The 27,357-nt window shown below is 36.1% G+C and overlaps 2 protein-coding genes across 2 annotated transcripts in view; one reads left to right on the plus strand and one right to left on the minus strand.

Annotated features, from left to right (window-relative positions):
* The window catches only part of LOC120514392, a 92,143-nt gene extending 77,433 nt beyond the window's left edge, over positions 1-14,710 (minus strand). The window contains exons 1-4 of the mRNA XM_039734735.1: positions 14,521-14,710; positions 6,977-7,206; positions 6,022-6,189; positions 3,456-3,609 (exon numbers count right to left, since the gene is read on the minus strand). Of these exons, the coding sequence (XP_039590669.1) occupies positions 3,456-3,609; positions 6,022-6,189; positions 6,977-7,206; positions 14,521-14,635 (667 nt within the window). The 5' untranslated portion in view covers positions 14,636-14,710. The remainder of the gene's footprint in view (positions 1-3,455; positions 3,610-6,021; positions 6,190-6,976; positions 7,207-14,520) is intronic.
* A 510-nt stretch (positions 14,711-15,220) lies between these two features.
* Positions 15,221-27,357, plus strand: part of dnai3 (dynein axonemal intermediate chain 3) — a 46,030-nt gene continuing 33,893 nt past the window's right edge. The window contains exons 1-7 of the mRNA XM_039735811.1: positions 15,221-15,262; positions 18,479-18,602; positions 21,566-21,604; positions 24,165-24,349; positions 24,911-25,015; positions 26,391-26,528; positions 26,969-27,168. Of these exons, the coding sequence (XP_039591745.1) occupies positions 18,479-18,602; positions 21,566-21,604; positions 24,165-24,349; positions 24,911-25,015; positions 26,391-26,528; positions 26,969-27,168 (791 nt within the window). The 5' untranslated portion in view covers positions 15,221-15,262. The remainder of the gene's footprint in view (positions 15,263-18,478; positions 18,603-21,565; positions 21,605-24,164; positions 24,350-24,910; positions 25,016-26,390; positions 26,529-26,968; positions 27,169-27,357) is intronic.

The raw sequence follows: 27,357 nt of genomic DNA on the forward strand, positions 1-27,357 counted from the left end.
AAAACAAAATTATAAAAGTTGATCAGATCAGCCTCACCCCGACACTACTTACTGAAAAAAGTCAAAACTATGCCAGAATACCAGCTTTTTAAATCCATAACAGCTCTTAGGGGTCCAAAGACATTTGATTGATTGAGTACTTAAGGATTTACTGAAAGTCTTACCGATGAGCGTTGTAATACCATTTTCCTTTAACACCCTCTCTCTCAGATAAACCCTTCACTGGTCTTCAATTTAACACGGCTTGTTTTTGGGACAAGTTCAGCCACTCATTGTAAATAGCACAGATTCAAGGTTGAGCATTTGTGGCATTTATCAACTATCCTGTGAAATGTCTATCTATCCCTGCTGGTGAGCTTAAAGTTACTCTCATGGTTTCACATTGCCAATGCACTGTACTCATGTTTGCCTTATACTGTGATTATTTTTGAACATTCCTCTTTATACACAGTTTGCAGTTTTTTTTATGACCAATGCACCTACAATTCAGGCATCCAGTACTTAGCTCTGCTTAGATGCCATCTCTTGCTTTGAAAACTTGCATATGAAAGTGCTACATTTTCAGACCTCTTTTATTCCTGCTACTTGGCAATCAAATTAATATGATATACTTTTGCAGTCACAAGTGAAATTATGAGTTAAATCAAACTCCTTTTCATGTGGGGTTTGTTCTACTGTCCATATCCTGTGGTTGTGGATCTTACAGAAAATTACATTCTACTCTACCTTTGGCTGTAAATTCCAACAATCAGAGGGAAAAAAAACACTTCAGAGAATGAGGAAAAAATATTAAACCCTATTAAACATAAAAAATCTCAAAGTCCATTCTGGTTTCATTTTATAGAAACAATGAAAATATCACTGCATTCTTCATAGCACATGTTTAAGGCCTTGTTCACACGGGCGTTAAGTTTTTGGACAAACGAACTTGCTCTGAACGTCCTAGACGTTTATGTTGCATTTTGTGGTGGCGATCGATTGACTTCTACGCCGGCGTTCGTTTGTCTCTGTCTACCGCCAGCCTGCAGCCCAGATTGTAGTTTGTGTGTTAACCTGTGGAGGCAGTGTCGGGAACTGGATATGAAAGCCCTTGTCGTTTTATTTGTGGTGCCTCCTTTCAATATGGACCATTTTGCTATGTTAGATATTAATCTTCTTGTTTTAAAAATACTCGTAATACGGCGACGTAGGGAGAGAAAAAAATCGCCGTCGCTACTGGGTTCATCCTCTGACTGCACAACGTCGGGTTAAAGGAAGTTTTTTTGTGCTTTATGAAGAAATGCGAAAATTTCCGCGCAAGTTTTTTAATTACTGTCGGATGTCGGTTTCCACTTTTGATTGTCTGCTGCAGCTGGTGCAATGCCACACTGCACGCCGATCAACCAATATGCGACTTGGTGTTAGCCCGAAAGAGACTACTTGTCACTTTGAGGTAAGGAAACAGTAGTCGAGTGTGCGCTTACACCGGTGTTATGCACCGAAATGCCCCCGCCATGGATTGCCCCCCCTACATAATCGTTATCAAATATTATATTAGAACATAAATTAATAGGTTCATGGTTTACAAATTACGAGACAATAAAATAAGCAATATGAAAATATATATGTTGTATATGAAAACATAAAAATATTAATATTTTTTCATATACAACATGTAAACTTTTATATTGTTTATTTTATAATAAAATTACTTTCGTCGAATTTTTCATCATAAACAATATTTATTTTTATTATATATAAATATTTATTTGCATATTCATGACAAAACCCCAAAAAATAAATGTCCCACAAAATAAACATTATACAAGAATTTGTATTAATGGTCTTGACGGCTGTCACGTGCCGAGCCTTCATTATAATTGTAATATCATATTTGATAATAAATCTATGGTCCTCCGAAGCGTACAATAAAAGCGCAGAAAACGAACTAAAAGCGATTTCCTTGCGTTCGTTGGGTTTTGAACGCCAGGAAAAAGCTGCATGCAACGTTTTTTTGATGCCGTATGAACGCGCTGCAGGACAAACGCACGTCACCAAAGCCCGTGTGAACACTCTCATTGACTCCTACGTGTAGAAAACACTCGGCGCTTGATCCGCGCTCACCGGATGCTACGAACGCAAAAAAACGCTCGATTTTAACGCCCGTGTGAACAAGGCGTAATATTACTTCTGTACACTCAACACAAACATCATATTTGTAAACTTGAAAAGACCTGTAGGAGTGAAGCCACATACTGTGTATGTACTTTACTGGTTACTTATTATATTGTTACCTGTGTTGAATACAACCGAGGTGATGTTAACTACATTGTTTAAGTTACGATCTAGTCTTGTATTTTAATATTACAGCCAAAATATAAGAGCATTTCTAGCAACAATGCTATATGGCAAAAAAAAGCTTCAATTCGATTTTGTAATCGAAGTATTACAACAAACTTACACTAACAACACAAAAAAACATTATTAGTAACTCAATCATTTTATGATGCCACCTTATCCATCACTGGGCACCAAGACACTTTAACACTGGGTACATCTAGAAAATAAGCCCTAGACAGAACAGTTGTCCAAATAATGCAAATGTGTTTATGCTAAATAAACTAGGTCAGGTGAGAGTCATTTACCCTGGATTGGATGTGGGAAGAATAAAAAAAATAAATATAGGTGGAGATGACTGGGGTGGCGACCCAGCAGGGATGCCCAGGAGGACTGGAAGAGGGCTTACATCCACCTCAGACCACGTGGGAGCAACCACCCTGGTTCCTTTCGGGGCCACGGGTACAGAGCTTTGAAGCTCTACCCTGTAGGGGCCCGTGGTCACTGCCAGGGGGCATCCCTGTGCCTAGAGAGCCCTGAACCTCAGCAGTGCTGGGGTTGGGGGAAGAGAGAGAGAGAGAGAGAGAAAATCGGGGATACCAGGAGTGCTTCCGGGTACAGAGCCGGCACCTGCCACACAGGAGCGTGTCAGTGGAAAGTCACTGGAGGACACCTCTAGCACATCCAGGTGCATATAAAAGGGGCCACCTCCCTTCAGACAATGGCTGGAGTCGGGAGGAGAAAGACAAGGTCTTGGAGGAGTCGAGGTGGCCTGAAGGAGGAGAGAAGGCACGGTGTTGTGGCTAGGACTTTGGGGACTTTTGGGGTTTGTGGCACCTTTGTAAATAATGGCACTTGTAAATAAAACGTGTGTTGGGTGACATTAACGTGTCCGCCTGTCTGTGTCCAGGCTGGCTTCCACAATATATACACACACCTACTACTGACAGACAGTAACAAGCAAATCCAGCTGCCTGGACCTTCTTATTTATATTAAAGTGACTTGTAAAATATGGTTAAAGTACATGCCTAGGAGATGTTGAACAGTAAAGTTCACTATATTACCACTTTAGCAGAATAAATATCCTCTGTTCCAAGACCCAACCTATTCTTATAAAAAGTTTAGTAAAATACCTTACCTGTTTCAATTTTAGTGTCAATATCAAAAGTCTCATTTCCAGGATAGATTGAACTATTCATATACAGCTCCTGGCAGATAATCAAGCCAGGATATTCCTCACCATTCCATTCATAAGCATGATTTCCAACAGATACATTTGGGAGGTGCAAGTACTGCAGAAATAAAACATCAATTAAGTCCCCTACCTAAAAAAAAGAATTATGATGTCAACATCAATTTTCAGGCATCTATCAATAGTAAGAGAAAAAAACCCACTCAAATAAATGGTATACATCAAGACGGAAGTCATTAAGTAGGAATGCCCTAACTATTGTTCACTCCAACTCCTGTTAATTTCCCCTAACAGAAAGACTACCTCCTGTCAGCAATCCAGTAAGCCGCTCCATTAACCACCGCCAATTTGGGCCATAATCTTGCCACCAGGATACTTGCACAACTATAATGCATTCCTGGAATGCCTTCTAGTCTGACATGATATATTGTGGCCTAAGTGCAGATGGGGTCACCCACATTTTGGTTTGTGCAATACTGGACACATTGGTCAACAGACTCGGCTTCATCATAACATGTGGTGACCAGTGTTCATATTAAAAATGTGCTTTCTGCACACTTGTGTCTGTATAGAAACATTTTTTAAAAAGTTTGGATTGTAATATGCATCTCAATTGCTCTGAATTTAGTATCAGTAACATTTAAGAAAATAAGGATATTTGTACCATGACAGTACCCATATACTTCCTTTTTTATATAAAAAGAATTGCTAGTGATTGTACTTTTAGTCACTACTGTTAATTATGTTTATGGAAAATACAAGAAATTCCTTCCTCAAACTTTCCAAAATCTTTACTTAAGTCTGAAATAAGAAATTCAACCAACTACTCTATGATAAGCATTAAATTAATTATACATTAAAAAAGAAAAAAAAAATACTCCTACCATAGCCAATAGAGTAGAGAAGTAAAAAATAGGCAAGAGGAATACAGTATGTAGCATTAATAATGCATTTGCTGGGTAGTTCCCGTTTTATGTTAAGCCCATATCAAGACCTATTAACTGAAGTTAAATTCACAATTCAAACGTAGTGCTCGGAAACAAATTGGTTGGTCATTAAAATGTATATCACATTTGCTAACTTACATATAGCATTTTCCTGTTACTGCAAAATGCTAGATCTGTTTGTTTAACTTCGATTACAAAAAACCGAGTTTATTCAAACAAAGACTAAAGCATTTTCTATTAGTATCAGTAGACATGTACTATTCAGTGTCCGAGCAAAACGCAATAGGGATATCCCAAGGATGCATTTACAGAACCTTGCGTCTATACTTTAAATTCTATTTAATATCCCATCTTGGCAACAATATTGGCTTACAAGCTAGCATTAAATTAGGATTAGACTACAAAAGGACCTTAAAGTTGCATGATACAATATTATTGCAATATTGATAAATAGGCATTCAGGTTTCTTTACTACTCTATCTTGAGGGAAGATCACTTTTCAATACAGGTTTTGTAATTTAAAATATGTTTGACACATTATTTCATTGGTAATATTTGATCTTACTTCTATGTTACTAGTATGGAATTAAAGGAGTAATTTTCCCTGATGCTTTTTAATTTTATCCAAAAAAACTTTTTTTCTTTATCCTGCCTAAAAGAACACAGTGTTTCGCGTACCCATTTCTTCAACGGTAACCTTCAACATACTGTAAGAGCTAGAACATTCAGTCCAGTTCATCAAGCTCAACTGACTAGCTAATAGAAGTTAAATATGTGTCGCAATATCTTGTCCACATAAGATGTGAAGGTTACCACTTTAACCATAGGACTTGGTACTTAGTCATAGATTCCCGTGTTTAAATAATTTCCTCCTTGTTTCAGTCTCAAATGCACTTTTCTTTTTACCTTGAACATGTGATTCAATATATAATTTGAAAAGACGACAAAAAAACTTCATCTATATCTATGAGAATTTAGAACAGTTGCATTAGGTCCCCCACATAGCCTATTCTGCTCATTTAGCCACACTATGCATTTACCTGCTCTCGTTTCTACAGCTTCTCTAATATAATTTTGTAGCATGGTGACCACAACTGCACATAGTAATACAAACAAGTTCACACTAGAACCTTGTCTCATCCCATAGCTCCTTCCTTTATTCACACACAATTAGAGGTTGCAATAGAATGCCATTATTGAGCAATACATTTCAATGTTTCAACAGCAAAGACTTAAACATACTGAAAATGTTACACACAATTAGGACAAGTACCTTAAAGGACACTATATAGACTAGATTTTGCACCATTTCTTCCAGGCTCACCCTCAAGATTACTGTGCCTGTTAGTATTCCTACAAATTGAATTCTTAGGAAAACAATTCTAATTCCAGCTAGCTCTTCAAAAGCTACAAACCGGACATTCAGGCGTAATATTCAATGCATCACATCAGACAATCTTTACGCTAATAAAATAGATTAAAATAAAGTTAAAAACAAACAATTATACATACAAACAAAACAAAACACATTTAATGGAATACTGGTTGTTAAGAAATTTACTTGCCTGATATACTGCATAAGAGATTGATTCAAAAAAATCTTTTTTAGTGTATACTGCAAAGTTATCTTCCAGTTTATACGTATAGCCTCTGAGGAAAAGATGTTTAAAGGCATTCAGGTTGTCTTCTTTAAAAGCAACCACCATCTGATTACTCAAACCAAAGGATACCAGCTACAAAATGTAGAGAAAAAGAAAAAAAAAATTGTAAATATAATTTTCATAACCAAGACTTCCCTCTCCAGTTCATACAATTGAAGCAGACCACAGATGGGCCCTCTTGAGATTTACACATTCCTCTTTAATCCACAAGCTCTGATCATCAGAAAGAATATGAAAGTAAAATAACATTGTGGGCCACAGGGGACATTCTAGAGAAAGGGTAAATACTTGTACAGACAGATCCGAGTGGGAAGCTCGTGGAACAATTCAAAATCTTTGAAAGAATTCGATAACCATGAATGTTAGAAGTATTTTTCAGCAGTAATACAGTGAAATTTTCTAATATCCATTTCCTAATAGAATTAAATCTGAAAGTTTATTCTTTTGCACAGTTCTCATGTAGACTTTACATTGGGAAAACATTACATCCAAAGCAAGTAGTATTCAGGACTATGGAGAGGTTTCCCCAAGGACCTCACCCCCAATTTTGTTCTAGCCAAAATTTAACACTGCCCTTCCTTTCATTTATGAATCTGCTCAATCCAATTTAGGGGTTTATGGGAGAACATCAGGCACAAAGCAAACTCACCACTCTAATAAAATATGACTTTCTATTTTCAAAATGTACTGCAAAAGATAGGATTCTGTTCTATAAAATATAAATGTAGTAACAGCTAAATTTATATTTTACATAAAATAAAAAGGTAATTTCATTTGTTACAAGTGTACTACTGCAAGTTACCCATTTTAGGATTAAAAAAAGAACATACAACTACCGCTGCATTAATAAAATACCTACCTGGGCTGTTATAATAATAATCTTAAGAATTTGTAGTCCTAATTTCCAAGGCTTTCTTCCACGGGCTTTGAATTTATCACAAGGATTCATAAAATAGAATTTCAATTTTCTTCGAAAATTATCCTCAGCATCTTGGTCCTCAAGCTCATATTTTTTAGAATTGTAGGCATAACTGTTGCTTTCACAAGTACTGTTGTAATTCTTAAAAATCATCTCAGGTTTCTCCATATCTACCAATTCAAACAATAAAATAGTAATAAACACTATTACATACAGTATAAACTGTATCAGCTTATAAAAATACACAGGAAATGAGATTTCACAGATTAATAGTGATAGCTTTCATAGGGAAAGGCAGTGATAGACCCATAAACACCTTACGCATAAACTACTGGAATTCTAAGGCAGAAACTTAAACCCACAAACTACAAAGCAATTGAAGGCACAGAAGTGTCTGCAAAATAGATGTAGAAAGCCTGTCTTAATTTCATTGTATGTAATAACTAGTTGTGCTACCCATTTAAGACCGGATGAAATCAAAGTAATCAATGTTTTACTCAGCATATTCACGGTTAACATTTGCAGTGCACCATTAACTGGAATGTATTTTGTAAAGCATATAGTAATAACGTGGATTGCATTTTTTATACTAACAGACGTTGTATCACAAACATTAGCATTTCTTTACAAATCTCATACCAAATGGGATATGACAGAGACACAACTGGACAAGCAAACAGACTTTTTTTTTTTTTTTGAATGTCGGATGAATACAAAAACCTCATAAAATAATTTTAACTCAGGCCCACAGAGGGACAACAGTTTAATGTGGGAAAGGTGTGGTATTTCTGTTTTGCCCTCTCAGGGACACCAAATAAAATGTAGCAAATGGAGTATGGAAAAAAAAAAAGATTTGATTGATGCAGTTCTGCCTTTGGCAAAATCAGTAATTAAATAATTAGATAAGGCTCCAACCTTGTTTTCCTTAGGTTCTAGTAGTTAGATTCATACCAAGGTAACTGAAGCACACTTTACATAAAACAAGAATAACACAATTTATTGATAAAACACAAAGGATTATAGAGATATGATAACTCCATATATATTGACATAGAAGACAGGACACAAGACATACAAACAAGTAACACAGAAGAGACTGACTTTTTGCTGGCTATTTAGAGATCTAATTTATCTTGGACCAGTTTTACAATACCAAGTCTTTAAGGAGAATGTCCAGTGCTTTGTGCAGTTAACTTTTGTTTCTTCAGGTTCAATTGACACAGAATTCTCCCTGAGACCAAAAGTCCTTACTTCGTAGTGTGTTGTGAGGCTGCCTTTCTTAGCTTACTGTTAGAATCTTTGCTGTGCACTCTGCAGCTTCATACGGAAAAGCAATACTTTTTCTTGTACAAGAGTGTAGGTGCTGATCATGCCTTCTTGAAGTAATACTGCTTCTCAGACTGGGCTCAGTCCATGTCACAGAGCTTGGCTTGGCTTTTTTCTCCACAGAGGCTTCTTACCTCAAAGAGAGTGGCTCATCAGCTTTCAGTTCCCCCAAAGACGGAGCAGCTCATCAGTTTTCAGGTCCCCAAAAGAGATGGATGCAGCTAACTTTGAAAGAAGGTGCAACCTTCAACGACTGAATCAAGGTAACTTCTAGTTACTGATCCAGTGCCTCCTTATAGGAGCATTATTTTGTCCACATCCAATCAGGGTTCGGTTTGCAGGCACATGGCCAAAATGAATATCCATTTGGCCATCTTTTTGTCTGAAAGCACCTCTACAGAGGTGTCAGCTCAACTCCAATGTACGCTTTTATTAACAGATGAAGCACAGGGCTGACAAAAGGTGTATGTATATATGCTGCAGTTTAGACATTCACTCATGCAATTTTTTTTTCATTTCTTTGGCAAAAGCTACTATTTAAATTTAGAAATGGCCTATGTAGGAGATGTGACAATACCTTGAACACTTCTAAAAAAATAAGGTGTTTGAATAGCAGTGAGGCAAATTCACAAAAATGTTTTACAGAAAACCTTCACTTTTTGTTACAAAAAGCAACAGTGAAAAATCAAATTTAAGAAAGTTTGACCAGGATATATACAACATAAGAAAACATCAATAATTTATTATTTCGGATCTCACAAAATTACAACATGAACAGTATAAGAACACCGCCTTAAAATGGCACCACCATATGTAAATTGTTGTGCTATGATTTTTCTGAACCGCTATGGAAATATTATATCTCCATACTACAGTTTGAATGTGCAGTCTAAAATAATTTTTCAAGGACTGTATCTAAAATACACCAAATTTTCACATACAGTTAGGTCCATAAATTTTTGGACAGAGATAACATTTTTCTAATTTTGGTTCTGTACATTACCACAATGAATTTTAAATGAAACAACTCAGATGCAGTTGAAGTGTAGACTTTCAGCTTTAATTCAGTGGGTTGAACAAAACGATTGCATAAAAAGGTGAGGCAACTAAAGCATTTTTTATATATATATAAAAAACACAATCCCTTCATTTCAGGGGCTCAAAAGTAATGGGACAAATTAAATAACTGGAAATAAAATGTTCATTTCTAATACTTGGTTGAAAACCCTTTGCTGGCAAGGAGAGCCTGAAGTCTTGAACTCATGGACATCACCAGATGCTGGGTTTCCTCCTTTTTAATGCTCTGCCAGGCCTTTACTGCAATGGCTTTCAGTTGCTGTTTGTTTGTGGGCCTTTCTGTCCGAAGTTTAGTCTTCAACAAGTGAAATGCATGCTCAATTGGGTTAAGATCAGGTGACTGACTTGGCCATTCAAGAATTTTCCACTTCTTTGCTTTAATAAACTCCCGAGTTGCTTTGGCTATGTGTTTTGGGTCATTGTCCATCTGTATCATGAAATATCGCCTAATCAATTTGACTGCATTTAGCTGGATTTGAGCAGACAGTATGTCTCTGAACACCTCAGAATTCATTCGGCTGCTTCTGTCCTGTGTCACATCATCAATACACACTAGTGTCCCAATGCCACTGGCAGCCATGCACGCCCAAGCCATCACACTGCCTCCACCGTGTTTTACAGATGATGTGGTATGCTTTGGATGATGTGCTGTTCCACGCCTTCTCCATACTTTTTTCTTGCCATCATTCTGGTAGAGGTTGATCTTGGTTTCATCTGTCCAAAGAATGTTTTTCCAGAACTGTGCTGGCTTTTTTAGATGTTCTTTAGCAAAGTCCAATCTAGCCTTTCAGTGCACCCTCTGTATTTACTTTCATGCAGTCTTCTCTTTATGGTAGACTTGGATATCGATACTATGTTGTGAAGGGGTTTCTCTTCACCATGGAAATGATTCTGCGATCATCCACCACTGTTATCTCCTGTGGACGTCCAGGTCTTTTTGCATTGCTGAGTTCACCCGTGTTTGCGTTCTTTCTCAGGATGTACCAAACTGTAGATTTTGCTACTTGTAATATTGTAGCAATTTCTCGGATGGGTTTTTACTGTTTTTGCAGCTTAAGGATGGCTTCTTTCACCTGCATGGAGAGCTCCTTTGACCACATGTTGTCTGTTCACAGCAAAAACTTCCACATGCAAGCACCACACCTCAAATCAACTCCAGGCCTTTTATCTGCTTAATTTATAATGACATAACGGACTTGCCCACACCTGCCCATGAAATAGCCTTTGAGTCAATTGTCCAATTACTTTTGAGCCCCTGAAATGAAGGGATTGTGTTAAAAAATACTTTAGTTGCCTCACATTTTTATGCAATCTTTTTGTTCACCCCACTGAATTAAAGCGGAAAGTCTGCACTTCAACTGCATCTGAGCGGTTTCATTTAAAATTCATTGTGGTAATGTACAGAACCAAAATTAGAAAAACGTCTCTGTCCAAATATTTATGGACCTAACTGTATATGATTTCAGCAGATTGATTGTGCATTTGCACCTTTAAAACTGCATCCATACAAAATGTGAAGGTGCTGAAGCAAGCAGCAAAATAACAGCCTGCATGGCCCAACTAGATTCTCATTTAGGTGACATTAAACACTTTAAAGTCATAAACATTGTTAAGTAATTGGAACAAAGTAAACTTAACTATAAAAATACCTCCCAAGATAATTTGACTCAGACCATAACTTCTTTCTCCTTTACAAACAATGAAATAAATATTCCAAAAACCTAAAAACAGACACACAAAAGCAATAACAAACAAAAGTTCAGAGTTAACTGTAAAACCAAAAACAAAATGAGCCTTTCTTTACTGAAATACATCAGCTGAAAAACAGACATCAGGTTACTGGATGAAATAAGAACATCTGAAGAATATGAAAACTGTGCAAAATGTAACAGGCCAGAAATCAGACTTGGGTCCCTGAATATTTGGTAGACAGCACTAACAACTGCACTACCATATTTACCCTGGTGTGATAGAGTATATACAGATAGATGGATATACTTTATTTGTCCTAAAAATGAAACTAAAACTTTACAGAAACTCTGGAAAAAATGTTTTCATTCCAGATACACTCATCTGATCTGCAATGAACTAGCATTATTGGATTCCTGCTTTGCATCTAACACTTTCAAGAATGGCTCAGATTCCTGCAACCCTTAAATAGGCTAAACTGGTTGCAAATCAAAACCTAAAGATCTTTTCACATAAAGGGTCATTAAAATTTGAAATAAAATGCAGAGTTAAAATGTGTAAGCAGTTACCTTGACAAATTTTAAAATTACCAGAATAACACAGATGCAACTTATCCTGAATCACAGAAACGTTTTACTTGTCAAATGTTTTCAGTCATTCACAGTAAACTAACCTGACAAGTTGCTTAGTGATATGAACGTATCATGTGAATCATAAAGATTTAGTTGATGATGTTCAACTATGAATAATACAAATTGTGCAAGTTAAAACCATTTGCTTTTACAGAATATAAAGATTTTGCTGTGTCGACTGGCCGTTCTTACATGAGGCTATTAAAGTGGCTGTCTACGGAGGTTTTATGGAGGTTTTATGACCACGTCCACCTCTTAAATTCTCTACAGCCACATTCCATTCAGAGGTTCTGTAAAAACCGTAAATTTTTATTTATTAAACGCTAAATATGACTACCCGATGCGCTCAATAGTGACGCACAGGCTCTCCCATTCGAAAGGCGGCCCTCGCTCCTATGTGATCTATATACCGTATATCGAATAGAATTTTGATCAATAGTCAGTCAACTGAGCCGCTCACTTCCAAGGGGAATGACGCCTCCCTTTCTCCCAAGGATATTAGATCGATCGGCAGCGAATCGAAACAAAAAAAGTTTTATTTTTAAAACGGCTTATGGCTTGCTTACCTACTTGTTTATAGAACCCCTTTGCAATGTCTAGATTCGATATTCGTGAGCGTTTATCGGTTATCCAGCTGGAATGGGACGCAAGTGCGCCCAATATACATAGTCACTTAACTGGTGCATAACGTGAGCATTAGAATCAGATCATGCACATAGCACGAGCAACAATCGTAATTTCGACTTAAGTCTTTAAAATTAAATTTCAAATATAAGTGTGTGCTCTATTTAAAATCGACTGCTAACATCTGGTTAATAACTATGCATTTTTATAGCACAAAAACTACTTTTCCCAAGTCCTTCCCATTTTACAGACATCTCTTGTCTACCATTTCCAGAAGTTTCTTTAATACACATCCATCTGCCCGTCCATGTTCAAACCTACATTAATAATCGAATTAAACTGATTATTATGTATTCACGCCACATTCAAAATCAGCCCTCATTTGAACAGAAAAAGGCATCAGTGCTTCTTTCCATTCTTTATCTGCTTTAGCACTCAACAACCTGACACTATTATTCTAATGATAATAAAAGCTACATATTCTGTGCTGTTGCATAACACAACATCTGTTGGATAGCAAGGGGTAAATAAAAAAGGCAGACTTAGTGACTGACACTTTTACCTTATTATACCTAATAATACTTACAAACAAACTACAGTTCGCAGTTTTGTCGTCTGCCTGCATCGTCCATATTGACGGCATTGCCAATCGCGGACAGGAAAAAAAATCCTGTTAACTTAAAAGCGACTTTTCAATCAAAGAATTACTAAACAGGTGAGCAAGTGACTGATAACCGCTCACCTGACGCCCCTAATAGGGACGGAAAAAATACTCACCGCTTTGTGACAGGATAATAATATCACTGCTCACGAACTACTGTAATACTCTCAACGAGAAATAAACTCCAGATTGAGTTAATCTATTGACGGCAATAGCAATGAGAAGGTATTCCCATGACACAAAGTCGTCGTCGTCGTCATCATCATCATCATGTGACCAGGGAGACAAACAAGCAGCCTTTTCGCCCAAAAACGATGAACAAGCACGGTGCAGATTAACCTTACTCTGCTTCTCATCAATAGATAACTACAGCTTTCTCTGTCCCGTTATACTGAATGGCGTATTAAGGTGGCAAGTGTATATACCTACCGAACAAATAAAGTATTAAAGTAATGGCGCTAACCTGTTAAGTGCACAGCATCATTGTAGCCATTACTACATCATGTGCTTCTAATACTGTACACGGTTATACAACTTTTTGTACGTCTCTCCATTCAGTTTCTTGCATGAAAAAGGATGTGGAGAGTCAGTGCGAATCCAGGAAACAGGTGCAACCATCTCTGAATGTGGTGCCAGTGTGTAATTCTTCCTGTTGAATCCGATTGAAAATTATATAAATTAAACATACGAAATTACCCCAGGTAGACGGGGGCATCCTACTGACCAAGTGCACCCTTACACATACGGTTGCTTTAATAGCGGGTACCCAATTGGTGCAGTAGAATTTCGAAGAAGTATGGCTGTGCTCGCAAGCTTACCCTGCTGTCTCCAATTCGTTTCCAATCCAGCTAGCACTGACTGTAGCCCCCGGTGTTTGTACCGATGGATGGATCCACGCGAACACATAAAATCTAACATTTGACATAATATAACATTTTTAACTAGGCATAATCCAAGTCGGGAAGGTCTGGAGGAGTGGGGTTTCGGATAGAAATCAGAAAACTGCACTGGACGGTGCGCTGGTCCGCTGCGAGGGTCATCTCATTCATTGTACAACTTACACACCCACGGGGAGAATGTACTAATTCCAAAGAGTCAGTGACCAGACCTTGATGTAAATAGTACACATGTCCTTTACCCACACTGTTGTGCCTTTTACATAACGGAAGTAGCAAAAAAGCCCAAATCAGAACGAATATTTGAAATGTACTTGTAAGATTTGTGAGATCTTTGTATCTATCCATCCATTATCCAACCCGCTATATCCTAACTACAGGGTCACGGGGTCTGCTGGGGTCAATTCTCTTTGTATTGTTTAAATTTACCAAAAGTATTTTGTTATTCCAATAGTAATCTAGGAAATAAAGAATATTGGTTGTCAAATTTAAATTTAAATAACCCGCTCATGCAGGGCAGGGCCGCAAAGCAGTTAAAGCTTGTCCCAGCAATTAGCTGGCTAAGGATACGAACAATACCTTGACAGGACGTTAGTCTATCGCATGGTGAATACACACAATTTGGCATCGTCAATCCACTTGTCCTGCAGGTCTGGAGACTGGGAGAAAATCTCGAGGAAACACGCGGCAACATGGGGAGGCCTAGCAAACTCCAAGCCGTGTCCTTATTACAAGGCAACAGCGCTGCCACTGCGCCACCGAACTACAGAACCCAAAGGCTTAAATTTGTTTATCGTTCGTTTAAATACTAAATAAATATCACTCTGTCGCTTACGTCATGTTATCACGATGTAACAAACTCTCTAAGCCGTACTCGTTGGGATCACCTGGAACGTTCATAGAAAAGAAAACACAGTTAAAGATTATTCTTACCTATTGAATGTTTGCATACACTATTATGTACGCTGTTAGTGATACCACTTTGCCTACGGGCTAAGATATGTTTAACTGACAGCTTAACATTGTTATAATTTTAATATCCGAAAAAAAAAATAGCAACACAAAGCTAAAATGGTTTGCCATAAAAAGTGAAGAGTTACATGCTACTTCAAACTGTACGGCTCGGTATAACAGTGGAAAGTGGCGCTTTAAATATGGGCGGGACGTCCGGTCTAAGAAGACGCAACCGATAGGCTTTCAGGTTGGGCTCGATACCGGAACGTGTGGCATCCATGGAAACGCAAGAGACTCGGGAAGACTTGCAAGAGTTTGCGCTCCTCGGGATTATTGAACTATACATATTTTTAAAAGGAAGCCGAAGGTTGGTTTTTTTTTTTTTGGATTATTATAAACATTAACCTACGTGATACTCGTTATTAGTCTTCTTTAAAAATTTCTAAGTACCGATAAATATAAACATTACGTGATACTCGTTATTAGTCTTTTTAAAAATGTTGAACTATCAGTTTTTGTACATGACACTCGTTATTTGTCTTTTTAAAGATGTTGTTGTACACGCCGATGAAAATAAGACAGGTTTATCAATTGCAGACCTTCACTTTTCTTGAAAGGTCTTGCTTACATTATTGTTCCCTTGCAATTAAATGTAAATGGATTTTTTACTAAAGCAATATATGACTTGAGTTCAACGTCTAGTGCTTGTTCTATTTAAGTTTGTTTAATTCTTAACTTAATATATACACCGTTAGTATGCTAATAATATATTGTACATATAATATAATACATGTGCACTGATTTTTCAGTTTGATGGGTACAACAACCTAAGAGAACCTGACAGCTGGACAGAGTGTGTTAATTTGAGCAATGAAATCCGTATTATGTACACAACATGCCAGAAGTTAATGTCGACTCCATTTTGGTGGATCTGTTTTCTGAATAGCTCATTCCATTTTATCTCACTAGTCCAGATATGTCCAACCAAATTTCAGTTTCCCACAATCCAAAGACATGCAGGTTAGGTGGATTGGCAATTCTAAATTGGCCCTAGTGTGTGCTTGGTGTTTGTGTGTGTCCTGTGGTGGGTTGGCACCCTGTCCAGGATTGGTCCCTGCCTTGTGCCCTGTGTTGGCTGGGATTGGCTCCAGCAGACCCCCGTGACCCTGTGTTCGGATTCAGCGGGTTGGATAATGGATGGATGGATGGATGGATGTCTACTCATATAATACTATCAATGACTGGGGCAGAGACGTATGTAAGATGGATAGAGATAGGGTACCTAATAACGTGGGCATTCAGTGTACACTATAACTCAAAATGATTTGTTGTATTTAACAACATATCAAGTATAGTTAAATAAATGTAAATGAAAGCAATATAAATCTAAATTTAAATTAAGGTTAGAAACTATACGAGTAACTGGTGGATATTTTTAAACCTGATGTAACTCCTGTTGACACTGAAAAACGGTAGTAGGCAACTATGGAAAACCTCACTTTAGAAAGAATTAAAAAAAAATACAAGATAAATTGGTAATAGTATAACACATTTAATATTTGTTCTTAAAACCACTTAATTCAATACAGGGTTATTGCAAGTAACTATTCTTTGATGACTTCAGATGCTACTCTACAGTACTGAAGGAACTGCCAGTGACAGACTCTCTTTCCATTTCCATAAAGAAAGTCATTAGATTATACTGGCACTTTGTTCTCTGCAGTCATCATCACATAGTAAATTGTCTTAAGTCTTTAAGATTTCCCCATATACCCTCTATAGAGCTTTGTGTTAACACAGCAAAAGCCTGACATCTAGGGTGTACCAAGTGAAATTTTTATTTCTACAGCTCCTTTCTACATAAGATTGGTGTAAAGGAGAAGGTTAGCAGGATAGTCACTGAAAAGGGAAAAAGTAAAGGTAAGAAATAACTAAAGTGATCAAGAGACAGTCAACCACTAACAGCAAAAAATGCTAGCTGATAGATGTACAAGGTTATTTTTGTGATAACAAGAAGGTGTAAATTAGAAGACCTTACTGTATGTGTCTTACAGGGTTGTATATTATATATATATATATATAATGTAAATATACATTCTGGAATTTTGACTTCAAGACTTTGTATGAATCCTGACGTAATGGGTAAAGCTGGCAACCGAGGTATTTGTTGTTGGTGTGAGCTTGCTTATATTCTAGTTATGCTAAATCTAGGATATGTTAAATACATGGGCTATTAATTTTCATCATACTCAATATTGTAAAACCAAAACTGCAAGATATTGAAGAAGTCACCTGCCTAAAAAAGTGTTTGTAGAATAAAAGAGAAAATGTTGATAATTGTGAATTTGTGGGGCCTGCCACAGGGCCTCGGATGAATTACTCCTCATAGTTAGCTAGTTGCAACACAGATTTTTTAACAGGCTTTCTTTTGCTGTATATCTCAAGTTTGATTACACTGTAATTCCTACTTTTTTCTTTCTTCCCCATGCTAAGAAATAAATACAAAAAACGTAAATGTTGCCAGTTGCCTGTTTGTTCAGTGCCTGGCTTAATAATTCACACATATTGCAGCTAATTTGCAACTGATATTTGAATTAAGTATCATATTACTGCTTTCTGTGTCTTTTGATTAGCATTAAAGTATCACAAAGAACGAACATTTCCTGACTACAGAAAGCTCAGTGATAGCCAGTGCAACTCGGGTTAATCAGAAGAGACTTACACAGTTAGGCGGCAAATGACCAAAGAGTCAGCAGCTAAATGTGCAGAGTGTACAAAACATTATACTGTATTCATAAATAGTACTTACCCACTATGTTTGTGTTGTTTTTTTTTTTTACTTGCAAATTGTAATTGAGGCTGCAGCTTTTAAAGAAGGGGCCAAGAAGCATATTCGTTTTCTTTTTAATTATTGATCTGTAAGGAAAACAAATCAGACAGTATTACATTATTGACTTAATGGATTGTTAAATAAAAAGGCCTGTTTCTTCTGCCAATTAGGTTTCTTTGCATGCTTATTCTGTTCAAAGTATTTATATTTTAACGCCTTTTTTTAATAGACAATGTTAATAGAAAGATGTTCCTTTTATCAAAATTCTCTATTCATGATTTTAAAATTTATTTGTTTTTCAGAATAAAAGACAATGTTATAGCCATTATGGTATTTCTGAATGATTTCCTTTTAAGTGTAAAATTGAAAATCACATTTAATATAAACAAGAAAGTGCAGAGAAAGTACTGCATCCAGTAATTTCCATAGTGTAGTCCATTCTCTCACTGACTGTCAGACTCACAAGGATTTTTGCCCAAGAGGTACTATTACCCAATGAACACTCTAACAATAACACTATATTCACAATTTATTTCTGACTTATTAAAATGTATAATAAAATTGTGTGCAAACAGAAGTCTTTGCAGTACTTATCATTCCCAGTAAGATCATTTTTATGTTGTTTGCATCTTTGTAAGGTAAAAACATAAGTTTAGTATCAATAAAAAAAAAGTCAGCTGATTAGCTGTGTTAAAACAGAGAATATCTGAATTAAATTGTTGCATATTTACAGTATGTTTTATGAATTTTCAGATGACAGGTAAAGGAAGTCCAAAAGCTGGTGCCAAGGGTTCTGCCAGTAGGCCAAAAAGCTCAAGCAGTGCTGGAAGTGCAAAATCAAGCAAAAGTGCTAAAGGAAAGCCAAAACCTTCTGCAGGTATAATTATTTAATTTGATTTATCTTCTTAGTCACATTTCAACATATGTGTGAAGCATGTTATGTATTATTACAAACATATCCATCCATTTTGTTAGTGTGCTTATCCAATTCAAAGGCAAGAAGACCAGGGAATAGTGAGACAACTGTAGTCATTTTGCAGTAATACTATTCAGATGCTTAAGCTCCAGGAACTGACCAAAGTGGAACAGTACCAAAGTTGGGGTATAGCTTTTGCATGTGTAGAGTTTATAGGTTGCTCCTGTATTCATCTGGATTTTTATGGCACTTCAGTAACCTCCCATATTTCAATATTATGAATGTCTAAGTAAATGGTGACTTTAAATTGCCCCGTGTAAGTAAACATTTGTGTATTTGAAGGTTTTCTGCAGTGTACTGTCTTCCCATCTATGATTACTTCTTGACTTGTTCACAGGGCTTCAGTGATTAGACCAGCCACCCACTCTGTATTAGATAAGGCAAATCAGACAAGTGAATGGACAAACAGATGACTGAACAAGTTGTTAAATATGTAGTATGCTCAGTCCGCTGCATCTGAACTCTTGTTACAGCTCTAAGCTGGGATACTATCTCTGTGGAATTTGCATCTTGTCCCTGTCTTGTTTGCTTAGGAGATCCCACCTTCCTTTCATTTTCAGAAGACTGAGAAGGAATACAGTTATGTCATTTAACACTGTAAATGTACTTAAATTAATGTGAAAGTTTGTATGACTATGTTGAAATGACACCCCAGCCATGGTGAGCTCTTCTTTTGTACTCGCTATTTCCACATTCTTTTTTATTCTAGAGCATTTTTATTTTTGATTTTTTTAGGCTTAGGATCAAATGTCATTTTGTTTTTGGGTCAGTTATAATTCTTCCTTTGATTTTAAACTAAGTTTCCAAACATCAGTTCAGGTAATTTAAATGTCAATACAGTAGTTTGATATCTGAGAAGCATTACAGGTGATACCTGATAAATGATTAATGTGATACAGGATAAGTAGTGTGGGTATTACCTAATTTAAAAATCAAATGAAAGCAGACAGCTGATCCTAAAAGTGAAACAAGTAGGCTGAAGAAATAAGGTGATGATTGACATCTGACAAACGGTAATAATTAGGACTGATTGATTTCACATTACTTTTTGAAACCTGCATAATCCAGTTTAGGTATGTAGGGGACATTTTTGGTGCAAAATAGAATAAACCAGTATGCCCCACCCACACATTGGAGCAATTTGCAAAAATTAATGAATTTACCTAGAGAAAAATTCATACATGTAAACTACACACTGACAATGACCAAGTTAAGTATTCAAACCCAGAATGTCAGCACTGCAAACCACAGTGCTACTTTATTATTAATCCTAAAAATATGTTAGATTGCACATAATAAGCACATTTTTATTTTTTGTCTCCTATCGGTTAAATACAGTAAACATTAATTTAATCACATCTTCTGTTACTGTTGAGATTACCTCCTGTGGTCTGCAGTGTGTACAGATTGTCATTTCAGTTTCCTCTTGCAAGAAAAGAAGCTCTTTACGCCTTTTAATAAAGGTATTTAATAAAATATGAAGTGTTTTCATGAATCATGGTTCCCTGTCTAGTGCTGTTTCTTGTCCTGCTCCCAATGCTGCTCAAAATGGTTCCCACCCTGCTACCTTTACTGGATTAGGTGGGTTTGAGAATTTTATGCCAGGTTTTGTTCATATTCCTAGTCTACTTTTGATTAAGATAGACTGATGCGGGCACAAAAAGCAGGTGCACATACAAACAATATTAAATCAGCTGCAGTTAGGCAGAAGGCCTTGCTGTGAATAGACAATCGAGCACATGGAAGAAAGAATCAGTTCTGTGTGAAGAAGTCAATACAAATTAAATAGCTGTTAGATCAGCAAACTCCTTAAGATGTGTTTATAGGTTTATGGAATCAATATTGTCACAATCAAATACCCAAATTGAGAAAAAAAACTTGCGGTTAATCAAGTTCTTTGGTAGGAGGGAGGAATTATCATTTAATTAAATGTTGATTTGGAACAAAAATCAGAAGACCATGTAGTTTTATAGGAAGTAGGTTTGATAAACCTACTTTATACTTTGCATAATATTAAGTTTAGTTGTTAAAATCAATAGATTTATTTTGATGATCTTTTCAAGACTAAGTTAAAAGTAGGATTTGGTTGAATATTTCTTATCTTGCACTTGTGTGAAACAAGTTGTCTGCTGTCATAAAATGCCTAATCTGTTTTGCCACTCATCTAGCTGTGGTTTATTTACAGCGACATAATGAAAGGTCTCACGGTTGCTTTTCTCAGAACTCAGTTTGGTCATTGTACAGCTGAACTTTGTACGAAGACAGTGGTGTTCTGAAATATTTCCACCTTGACTGTATTACCAGCCACTACAAGTAGATGTTATTGAGATCCAAAGCATATTCTGTTAGATGGCAGCAGAAACTGCTTTATTATGCCAGTTCTTTATTATGCTGATTTTTCTGCTGTGTTGTATAGCCTCACTACATTTAGAATCTGGACTTGATTACCATGTTAGTCACTTTTTAATTTGAAGTTTGCACATTCCCCTGATGTTGATAGGGGTTTTCTCCAGGTACACTGTCCAGGTTAGATTGATTGACAACTCTAAGTTAGCCCTGTTTTAGTGACTGTGGATGCTTGCATGAGTGTGCTGTCTAGTGGATTGGCATTCTTAAGACCTGGACCTTTTCTAGTGGTAGGCTTGAGCTTCCTGTGGCCATATAATTGAAAAAGTGAGTTCATAAAGTAATGCAACAAAGAATTTTTACTTTATGCTTTTTGGGAAATAACTTGATTTTCAGTAATTAATACTTATTATATAACTGACATTAATGAGAATAATGATAATTACAAATAAATGGTTAACCTCCTCTTCTTAGTTTTTATTAACTTAATAATGTACTAATATTTGTAAACCTTGTAGGTAAAAAAGAAGAAGCTGCACCACCTGCTTCTGAATGTGGTAAGATAAATATATCTACAGTAATTTCCTTAAAGGTTACTCCACTACTATTCTTTGTCCCACATGGAACCAATAAATGTTGGAGACTACATCCTATTTTTTGAAAAATGATTATGTTCCTTGGATTAAGTAGGTATAGAAGTTTGTTATATAAATACACTTTAGTCTTTATTTCCAAAGTTCTTTAAACAGATAATATGTTTTGCCTTTGTGCTTATCCTTTAGCTGATTTACAGTGTTTGTGATATATCTTATATTTAAACTATTATAGAAATTTGGGGTCTCTTTTTCAATCTAGCTATCTAATACTCTTTACAGAATATTCTGTACTAGTTGTGCTGCTCATCTAAGATGGGTTGAAGGCTGGGTAATGAATATAGACATAATATTTTTTATTCAATACATGGGTTGTTCATTTGGGCTGGTATAATATAATACGCATCCAATCCCTTTTCCTCACTGCAACCTATTCCTATTTGGACTGAGCTGCCCGTTTTCATCGCTTTGTCTCAGCACCACTTACTGAACTGACCACTCTTACACTCAAAGTGTATTGCTGGGAAAATGTGGCTGTGGCTGTGGCTGCTACTTTAATGGCCTCATCTATCCTAGTTGTGTTGGGGCTTTGGTGTCTCGACATGTGCGTTGATTTATTATTATTTGAAGCCATCCATTGCCCAGCATGAGAAGTTATCAGTCATTAGTATTATAGCTATAAACCTAGTTCACATTGCCCGAGTGGGTGCATGAAAGTTGCTATCACTTCTGTTGTCAGTGTATATCTTTGGACAATAGAACAACCCGACAAGACCAAATTTCTTGGAGCATGTCCCTCCCCATATATTCATGCACTTTCTTCCACATGTATGATATTTGGTTAATGGATACCTCTAAGTTAATCTTGAAACCAACCAATTCCTGTTGTGGAAAATGTGGGATTAAAAAATTGATGCATACAGTAGAGGATAGATTCAGCATATTAAATACTTTATTTTTATGAATCGTTTTTAGCTCCTTTTCAGAAACCTGAATGCAACAATGCATGACAAAATCCTCCAAGAACATTAATACAGCTTTCCAAACTAAGACTGAATTCACCCTACAGATGTGTTTGTTTTTGAAGTCCAAACACATTTTTATCAAATTATGACAGGTTATAATTTATACTGTAGATTAACAACTGAGACATTTCATTTTATGCATGAATTATTATTAACCAGAATGTTTTTGCGACTTGCAGTATACTAGTATATGCCAAAATATAAAATGGTATCAATGCTTTTAAAAATAAGATATCAAATATTAAAATTTAAAATAAACCTGAGTAACCTTTAATGAATATGAAAAATATAAGTATTTACCATTTTTGGATTCCAACACAAATGACAGAAATGCTGTAATGGGTTTTCCTTAATATGTAAAAATACTAGGATATATAAAAATAATATCAGGTTATATTAACATATGCATCCAATGTAGAAGTCTTACTTAATCATAAATTAACATGTGTAAAAGGCGCTATATTGCGCCCGACCCGGCACAGACCACGCAAAGGCACGTGTACAACAACACACAGGCTTTACTTTTTCTTCAGCTGTGTGACACGTCTTCCCCGTGCCACACAGCCCAAACACAGTCCCAAAGCACAAAACAAACCACAATTCTCCACCTCGCTCCACCACTCCTCCCAGACAAGCTTCGTCTCCTTCCTCCCAACTCTGGCTCTCCGAGTGGTGGTGGCTGGGCCCTTTTATAGCCCACCCGGAAGCCTTCCAGATGATTAACCACCTGGTCCTAATTGCACTTCCGGGTGGGGCTGCAGGCTCGTCCAGCCGGGCTGTGGGAAGCAGGCAGCCCCCCTAGCGGCCACGCCGGGCCCCAACCAAGCTGTGGAGGACTCCATCTCCCATGGAGCCCTGCGGGTGGTTGGGAAAACACCGTCGGCCAGGGAGGCTGCCACCAAGCGTTCCGGGGGAGGTACTGGACTGTCCATGGAGGCTCCCCCGGAACATAAGCAGCAGGGGCGTCCCTACCGGGCATGGGACCTGGCTGTCCTTCACACATGATATATGTACCTTGCACAGAAAACTGACATGTTATACAGGGTGGTCCAGATCTAATTTTGCAGATTCAGATCGTCTGGATGACTTTGATATATGCAGGAACGATTTCAGTTCGGCGCAAAGACAATCCTTCATGTCGTTAGTTTGCACACTTCTTGATGGTTTGGGATTTTTGGGTGATTTTCTATGTAATAAACTTAATAAGTTATAGCGTAATGAAAATTGTATAATTAGATCTGGACCACCCTATAGATGTGCCTTTCTTGTTAAAAGAAAACTAAAAAATAGGCTTATGCAATAATACCAATGTAATACCAATTACCAATGCCAATGCCAAACACCAGTATAATGCAGAAGAATTCCTTTATGTTGTGTCTTTAGCAGTGATAAAAACATTTGTTTTTTATCATGGTCATTTCTAACTTTAAGTAATTGCTGTCTAACAAATGTAACTTATTTTAATTAATTTTGTAATTGCTCTTTTTCATCATGCCTAGCTCCACCAGAGGATATATTTCCCCTGGTGCTAACATCAAAAACTCAGGAGCTTTTTCAATGTCGAGCTGATGAGGATCTTACACAAGAAAATCCCTATAAATTGCTTAGAAAAGAAGACATTCTCTTGGATATAAAGACCAGAGGGGTTGTGTCTGATTTTCAGCCATTTAAACAGCTGGTTCTTGTACGTATTGATTTACTCTTTGATGGATTTAAACCAAATTAAACATTTACTGTACCAAAGGGATATCTTATTAATCTAAATTTTCTTCTCTTATCAAGCTGCTTGATTAGTTAAACTTCTTACCTCCTTTTTCATGTTTCTTTTATGTACTTGTAATGGATCTGAAGTAGACAGCAGTTTGTTTAACTTTTATTACAAATGGTCTTACCACTCACTCGCAGGCACATTATATTTCATTCAGTGCTTGTAAGCCTTTGTACAAGAACGATAAAATCCTGAAAGTTTGTGCTAAAAATCAGCTTAATTCAGTTCTTTGTTTTTTCCCATCTATTCAGCCATTTTCCCACATTTTAACTGGACTTTTTATATTTCTGTCACATCACATATCACTCGTTTAATGGGCTGAAGTATTAATGGAGCAATAACTAAAATGTACCTTAGTGTTAGTTAATAACATTGTCTCACAAATCATTTTCGAACAGTTTTTGGTGTTTCTTTCTGAACCACAAAAGAAGACTATTAATTTCTTTTTAATTATCTTTTTATTTCTCTCTTATCCAGGACTATCCAGAGGAAGAAATTTTATTGGTGTATGACAGAGACTTTAAATATGGAAATAATTTTTACCTTGTTGGCTCAGAAGAAAAGAAAGAACAAATTTTACATGTAATGAAATAGTTTGAATTGTTTTGTTCCTAAATTAAAAACTAATCTTTATATATGTTGATTTTAAAGTGATATTATACTTAATCTTGACATTTATTCTTTTTTTAAACTGTATTTGGTGCATTTGAATGTGTGTGTGTGTGTGTGTGTGTGTCTGTGTCTGTACATGAGCACTGCAATTGCCTGGTGACCTATCAAGCTAGAATTTTACATTATGTTATAGAAATATAAGTTAGGTCTTAATTCCAAAGTTCTTAAAGTAGATGATACATCTTGCTTTTGTGGCTATTATTTATCTGATGTACAGTGTGTGTGATAGAGATAAAATTTAAACTATTGTAGACAAGTATGGTCCCTTTTTCCAATTTAGCTGTATAATGTGGTTTATCAAACATTTTATGTTCACTGGGAAAGTTGCACAGCTCACTGTAGGCTGCTTTTCAATATAATATATGATGGATTTAGAATTGGTGGCTGTTGAAGTACACAACTTAAGATGGAATCGAAAGTCTGTAATATGGTTTGCATATTTGTAGCTGGAAATCCACAAAGGAAGAAAATGAACCACATATCTTAAAATAGTTTTAATCTCCAAATTCTTCAACTCCTATCAGATGTCATCAACAAACAACAGTGATTCTAATTACAGGAACCCAAGGCAATATATAACAAATAAGGAGGGGAAGATAAGTGGATGTGGGGGGATGAATTGATGAGGTGGGTTTCAGAGGGTGTTGGTCATTAAAGTCTTATTTATTATTTGCATGTTCTACTTTTAAAGCCTGTATATGCTGGGTTCATGTCCAAATGTCTGTTAATGGCGTTTTCATTTGATAGCTACGAATCAGCCTGTACTCTGGCACTTTTAGTATTATACAAATTAATGGTTCTTTTAAAGAAATGAATGAAGTGGACAATAATTTGGAATGAGTAAAACAAATAAGCACATTTAATGAAAAAATACTACTTTCCTGCATAGATTTATAAAAAAAACGGACTGAATAATAAGCGGGAACAAATTAGGAGTTTGAAAAAAATATAAATGTCTTTTCATTTGAAGATTAAAATTCTATTTATAATTGTTTTTTACTTTGATAAATATTAAATAGTTCAAATGGCCGTTCTATGAACAGTAGAAAAAGATTCAGATCTAATATGGAATTTTTGCATTCATCTGTCATTTTATCTAGTTGTTTATTTAATTGTTTCAACTTCTATGTCCTGTCATTGTATAGTCATTATTTATATTTATTAAGCGAGTTTCCCCAAATGGTTCAGATATATGTATAAAATGTTACTATTCTAAAAGTAGGTACTATAAAGTTAATACCTTTTGTCATACAGTAAGCTAATTGTGATGTTAATACTACTGTAGCCCCCAGAAGCATCAACACAAGAAGAAGAAGAGGAAGCACAGGAGGCTCCATACAAACCACCAGAGTCTAAAATCTGGATATCCCTTGGAAGTGAAGTTGAGATTGAAGATGAGTCTGTAAAAGATCACAGACAAAAGGTGCCAGACAGCATTATGATAAACACTCATAGACTAACTTGAGAGGCGCTTATATTAACAATTTACTTTGAATAACAAGAGGAAATCTTCTACAAATGTCATTAACAATGAACTGATGCATACTGCTTATACTGTATGCTTTTAAAATGTTATTGAAATGATTCTTAATAATTAGCTGCTATCCCGATTCAATGTAATTTGAATTCCCCAGGTTCATCATCTGACAAACAAAACACATATTCAAGTGACGTATTTATTTAAAAGCCGGGTACATAAATGTTTAAAGTATATGATGCTTTATAGTACATAATTATCAGGACAGTGCAGTTGTTTTTGTAACTTATGAAATGATTTTGGATAGATAGATTCTGCATATAGCCTTCATTATGTGTTTTTAAACATTATATAGCTTTTTTACGTAATCACAATGTCTTTTTCAGATTTGTTTTAAGATTTCTAGAATCCGAAGAGAATTTGGAGCTCCAGTGAAGTTCTCTGATCATAGTGCTGTGAAAGAGAAAGAGAATTATGCAGAATGCCCTTCATACCCAGATAAAACATTCAATATTAAACAAATGGAGAAGAATGCAGGCATACAAGCAATTCCAATGCTAGTAGAGGCTAGTACACAAACTAAATGGTAGGAGTTCCAAAGTAAATGAAGTAATTTAAATTTTTATCATGATGCTCATGCTTAATAAATTAATCTTGAAATCAATTTAACTTTTTTCATATCAAAAGATCACAGTGTTCAATAGCACTTTTGATTTTATTAAGTGTGTTTTCCAACCAAATTTGTTTTTATATGCACTTTGATATGTTTTCTTAT

The sequence above is a fragment of the Polypterus senegalus genome, chromosome 14 (genome assembly GCF_016835505.1).
Source record: "Polypterus senegalus isolate Bchr_013 chromosome 14, ASM1683550v1, whole genome shotgun sequence".
Lineage (NCBI taxonomy): Eukaryota > Metazoa > Chordata > Cladistia > Polypteriformes > Polypteridae > Polypterus > Polypterus senegalus.